The sequence below is a fragment of the Larimichthys crocea genome, chromosome XIII (genome assembly GCF_000972845.2).
Source record: "Larimichthys crocea isolate SSNF chromosome XIII, L_crocea_2.0, whole genome shotgun sequence".
NCBI classification, from domain to species: domain Eukaryota; kingdom Metazoa; phylum Chordata; class Actinopteri; family Sciaenidae; genus Larimichthys; species Larimichthys crocea.
Window position 1 is genome coordinate 4,916,241 of NC_040023.1, and position 6,201 is coordinate 4,922,441.

The window sequence follows — 6,201 nt, forward strand, 5'->3', positions numbered from 1 at the left end:
AAGAAGGTGGGCTGCAGCAGACTGCTCTCACAAAAGATTCCCATATGACAGTTTTAGAGTACAACCAGGGATCGTTACATCTTTCTAAAGTCTTTGTCGCCTACATTTATGTCACAGTTTACGTCTAAGAATTGTGTGCTGTCAAATGTCAGATGATATTTATCTTATTATATTTTCCCCATTGCCCTGTCCCAACCCAACTTCTCTTCCCAGTCAGTCACCACGTTGGAAATGTAGTCTTTCCAGCTACATGGCCATGCAAGGCTCAATTAGTGTTTGAGAGCTAACCACACACATTCACACATCCACGGCGCAGCCTTTTGGGAGGAATTTGGGGGTTCAGTATCTCGGTCAAGGATACATCAACATGCAGACTGGAGAGGATGGGGATTGAACCACAAATCATCTGATTAGCAGAGGTGAGCCACGCCTAACCTGCATGGTCTGTCTCTCTCTTCTAGTCCTGAACTCTGATTGCTGTCTTTTTTTTCACTGACTACTCCAACATCTAGGCCTTAAATCTATAACCACAGCATAATTGACCAGGGGAAAGATCTCAAATATCAAATATATCAAAATATGTATTGACAGTTTGGAAGTTGGGATCTCTTTGGAGGGACCGTTTTTGGCTTTAGAAATTGTGCCTGTTTAGATTTCATTTGAAGCTGCTGTCTAAAGGATTGTTTTTCTTTTGATTTGAATTCATTTTTATGCTAAGTTGTGTTATGTTAGTTTAGTTTCTGCATCCTGTCTTATAGTTATGTCTGCCTCTGTTACCCTAAAATTTGGTTTTACTTGCTGCCATGTTACTTCCTCTATACATGTTTTAAGACATAAGAACTCTCTGCTTTGAAAAATGATTTGTTCACTTCATCAAATAAAATCTACTTAATTTAACTTCATAGAAAAATACACAATCAAGCAAGCAAGTAAATCAAGTAAGCTGCATGTTAAACTGCCACTGGCTTTCATAAGCTTATTAAAATGCCAAAAAATAAAACCATCTGTTACAGTGAAACTTCCAAAATCCATTATATTAGGCACCGGGTGAAGCAATGAGTGCAATCACTGTAACAAAGGCTCTAAAGTGTTTTGTCCTATAAACTACTTCCCAGTATAAAACTGTGTATCCCTGCCTCGCCCACTGTAAAAATAAACACCATAGATCAACGTTGACGCGGTAAAACACTTCAAGTTCATTGTCTTAGAGCGGAATTCAGGAAAAAACTACAACTCCCATAGGCACCTGGGAGGACTTCAACCAATCGTGTGCCGGCAAACGGCGTGACGGCACTCGCTTTGGTCCATTTATGTGCGCGCTTTGGGCACGTTCGCAGAGGGCTCGCGGTAGTCTGTGAGAGAGGAGCACGCACGCAGCAGCAGCATCCGCGGCTCGTTGAAGCTGGGTGTGACAGACAGACAGCATCTTTACAACCGGGAGGACAAGTCCACGGGAATTGTTTGGTTTTTCCGTCTGTAAGTACGAATAATACTAAACTCACAACACTTGTGAAGGGAGTTTAATATTGGGTGTTTTTTTTGGGTGTGGAGTGAGGCTGTTTTAAAAATTTGTAACCGTTTTTTTTTTTTTTTTTTTGTGAATGGGTCGCTTCGTTTAGCTTGAGCACGTGAGAGCTAACTGACGTTCTATCGAGTGTAACTGACAGGCTCGGTGAGACGACCGTTAGGATTTAAATTTAAAAAAACGGGAGACAGAGACGGCGGCTGTTGTTGCTGCTGCTGTTGCTCTTTGTGGCGGTTTGTTCGCCTATTGTATGCTGGAGGAGACACTGGCACAGTTGGCACCGACAGACAGACAAGCGACAGACTTGTCTGTGATTTTTTACTCTTTTTTTCGACGGCACCAAACCTCTTTTTAATTTTTTTTTTAAATTTTAATTCGACATTTTCAGTAGGAAATCACCTGCCCTTGTCTTTTGTTCGCAGCTGCTCGTCAAAGGCGTCCTTTGTTTCATGTTTTTTCTTTTTTGTTGCTCGCCTGCTTCGTTATACTAAAAGCTCAGTGGATTCAAATGAAGGACACATATTTGTCATTGTTGTCACAAATATGCCAGCCCGTGGGTGGGCAAAATGTGGCATGGAGGAAGGAAGGTGTGGGCATTCACCAAAACCTTTTTACTCTAAGGTTTAACGTCTAGTTTTGCCATAATTTATATAGTTGGTAGAGGCATTTATGGATTATAACCTCATTTGAAAAAATACACATGACAGCTGTTTGCTCCTAATATATTTGAGCAGCAGCTCTCTTGGCTGTTGTCTTGCAGCTCAAACACATGGTGCAAAGGAACAGGTGCTCCCTGATGGATCATTTTGCCACTACTCACTAATCTTATTCACCAGGATGCATATTTTTATTTTTTAAAATGTTAAACAGGCTGTAAGTCTAGGCCTGTCTGCACCTGGCACTACCCGCCTTACCCACCCACCCCACTCATGATCATCACCGCCTTTTGTCTCAACAAAAAAAATGTGTCTGGCGTCGGTTCATTCACAACTAACAGTAACAGGGTGTTTTTGGAAAAAGCCCTTGAGGTGGTTCATGTGCTCACATTGAACTGATTGTCACAAGTATTTGTTATATTTTTTTAAAACAATTGGGGTGTGTATGTGTTAAACATGCAGTGCTGTGTTTTTTTTGTGTGTGTGTGGCTTGATGGGCGGTGGTTGCTTGCAGTGCTGAAGACGGCCGCAGGGTGTTGCCACTGCTTTTGTTTAGCTTATTTGGATGGAGATGTATCCACTAGAGGTCACTCATGTTTTTGTGAGTGAATCCATAAATCTGACTCTTATACCTCTTTTTTAATTTATTTTTTTAGGTAACGTGACCTGCAACGCACTGTTAAAATGGCAACCGCTGAAGGTATATTTAAACATTTAAATATAAAATATTGCCGGATTATAGTTAATTTAGGCTTTTTTTAAATTCTTTTTTTTCATTTTAATGCAGTGTTGTACCTTTTTTCAGATATCCAGGTCAAGGAGCTCGACAAGCGAGCCTCTGGACAAGCCTTTGAGGTGATCCTGGCTACTCCTGCCCCAGATGCCAAGGGTGACTTCCCCCTGTCTCCTCCTAAGAAGAAGGATGTCTCACTGGAGGAAATTCAGAGGAAGCTGGACGCTGCAGAGGAGAGACGCAAGGTAAAAATTTCATATTTTAAAATTATGAGAAACTCTAGTCACACTTGCACATCGAGTTCATCAGTGTCTGAATGCTTGTGGCACGGTGACTAAAACATTAATAATTTTCCTTTTTTCAGAACCATGAAGCCGAGGTTCTGAAGCACTTAGCTGAGAAGCGCGAGCATGAGAAGGAGGTGCTGCAGAAAGCTATGGAGGAGAACAACAACTTCAGTAAGATGGCAGAGGAGAAACTCAACCAGAAGATGGAGGCCAACAAAGAGAACCGCACAGCACTTATGGCAGCGATGAACGAGAAATTCAAGGAGAAGGTTGGTGTCGTCGTCTTCTTGGTTGATTCTTGCATGCTTTCTCCACTTGGGAGGTGTTTGGACCTCGACTCTTAATCTTTCCTTCTGTTTTTAAAACAGGACAAGAAGTTGGAAGAGGTGCGAAAGAACAAGGAAACCAAAGAGGGCACTTCGGAAGACTGAAAGTTGCAAACGGGGGATTGTATAGGGTTTTTTACGTATCCAAAGATTGATTTATTTTTTGTTCGGCCAGTATTTTTGTTGTGTTCACTACCCACCTTTTTGAAATAAGAAATACAAGTTCCACTTTGTGTATTTTTTCAATTCTCCTGCTATAAGTGTACTTGCGCTGGTTTTACATGTGGTTTCCCCCCACCCCCTGTTGAGTCTAATCCATTTGATTATGTAGCTTGTCAGTGCAGCTTCTGCCCTTTTTGGAAAAATTAGCAGTGTGTACTTATCCTTTTTTTGAGGAAGCATGTTTCTATGCATAGGTCTTTTACCCCTGCCTATTTCATAGTGGGTTTTGAAAATGTTCCTGTGAATCACACCTGTTCTCGGCACTTACTGTATATTTAAAAAACAAAACAAGAAAAAAGTAGCACAAGGTTTTGATCAAAGGCGTCGGCTGTTAAAACATGCAAGTGTTTAGTGCAGCTTTGCTACCCCCAGATTCTGCTAGTTTGCTCCTGCACATCATGTTTCGTGCCACTGCTGATTCCTTGCTTTTTGTAAAAATACCAAGTTGTCTTTTAAGCACATGACTTCTTGCTGTATAGCTGTGAATTAACATGCCAAACATGCAAAATGGATTCCACCTTGAAGAGCACTGAACAGGGGCCTACACATGGAATGCAAATGAGCAATACACTTTGGCATCTCAATAGATACAGTGGCTAGTTGACTTGAACTGTTGTACTAAAACAAATAAAAAAAGAAAATGGCAACACACTGTCTCACTGGCTGAAATCTTGGTGTCTTATACTATGATGAATACAGACGTGCTGCATTGCATTCACTCAACACAATCCAGCTTGAGGTGTAAAATTCACAACAGCTTCTATAAGAGTGCACATGTAATATTTTAGATGTTTGGTCTCTTTAATCGGCTTCACAACATGATGCTCAACCTAACAAATGGTGACATCTCCCTGTAGAGTAACTGGTTATTAAACATAGGTCTCCTATGGCTACAGTGCACTGTTACGTAAGGACGCTCACACATATGTTGCTCCCTGCTGGAGGAAATGTGGAAAGGCCGCCAAGGACTAACTGTATTCATGGATTTAATTGTATGGTGGATCATCATAGGTTCAAATGAATAATGTTTGAGAGCTACAAAACCCAACATTTGGAAATACTGCTCAAGTTTCTGGTGACGTGCTGTAGATGTGTATCGGTGACATCATTACACATGATCACAGCTAGTCTGTGGACCAGCCCTCTATAAACTGCAGTCTCTGTCTCCCTCTCCTGGTGGGTTCATCCAAATCCTGCATATCAGATAAACATCCTACAAAGCCGAACGAGACGCCATATTTGGGATGCTGTGTTATGGTTTTATTTTGTAACTATGCAAAGAAGATGAATACAGATGAGATCTGGGAACATGTGCAAAACTACAGAAGCCCTAAGTGGACTTTCATTCATCCATTTTCTTGTTATAAGGAATTTTAATTTGTTTTCTCAAGATTTTGTTAAGATAACTTTGTTTTAAGATCATCACACGTGACGTTATGCCATGCTCACCTGATGCTGACTGATGGATGTGACACACTGATCAATACACTTCTGCTCCTCTGACTTTGCTGCACTAAATAATGTTGTCCTGCAATGATTTAATAGACTGTACTTCTATTTTCTCGAGATCTCGAGAAAAGTATCCTGTTATCAACATTTGTTATTTCAAGGTAATGACAAAACTAACTTGAGAAGTTAATTCATTATCAAGAGAAAACAGGAAGTATGATTTATAAATGAACGACCACTTAGGACTTCAGTACAAACCTGAAATAACAGAAATAAGTAAAAAAAAATGTTGAGAAACAAAGTATTATAAATTGATTTTCTTTATCCCGAGCATTGTTTTAAAGGGAGAGCTATTCTGCAATTGCATACATCGTTTTAAGCTGGTGTCTATGAGAAACTGTGTAAGGAGTATTTCATTAAAAATAAGCTGAAAGGTAACTTGATAACACAACTTGGTGCCAAATTAGGTGAAGTCAATGTTATATAAGCCTTTCAAAAACTTTTCTTAACAGAGGACTGTACAATCTGTGCACCATACGATGCTTTATATCCTTAAAACTTTAATTTGGACAAAGAAAAAAACCCCACATCTAATAAAATCTGACTAATGAGATCTGCTCCTCTGATCTGCAGCCATCCCGAAGGAGAGGACAAGTATTCAAGTCATTTAATTCTTGAGCAAAAGTAGCAACACAGCACTAAAATAATGACCATTACAAGGAAACATCCTGTTTTTCAAAACATTAAAACCAAAGTCTTAAATATTAATACACATAAAACAGAACAGACTGTGTGTTGGATCAATATTATTGATGTATTAATATGTGAACAGTGGATTGAAGCAGAGCTTTAGATCCTACTGGCAGGTAGTTCATTGTACAGCAATGCATCATAAACAATGATATTTTGTCTGTAAAATCTTAATCTGAAAGGTAGCTCATATAGTTGTTAAATGACTGAAGGAGTAAAAAGTATATAGTTTACTCAAGTATACTGTATGGAC

The 6,201-nt window shown here is 39.8% G+C and overlaps 1 protein-coding gene across 1 annotated transcript; it reads left to right on the forward strand.

Annotated features, from left to right (window-relative positions):
* The first annotated feature begins 1,312 nt into the window (after positions 1-1,312).
* Positions 1,313-4,396, forward strand: LOC104924882 (stathmin). The gene is made up of 5 exons (XM_010738362.3): positions 1,313-1,476; positions 2,838-2,881; positions 2,987-3,159; positions 3,279-3,470; positions 3,570-4,396. Exons 2-5 carry the CDS (start codon positions 2,866-2,868, stop codon positions 3,630-3,632), a joined length of 444 nt encoding a protein of 147 aa, XP_010736664.1. The 5' UTR covers positions 1,313-1,476; positions 2,838-2,865; the 3' UTR covers positions 3,633-4,396.
* Positions 4,397-6,201: the final 1,805 nt, after the last annotated feature.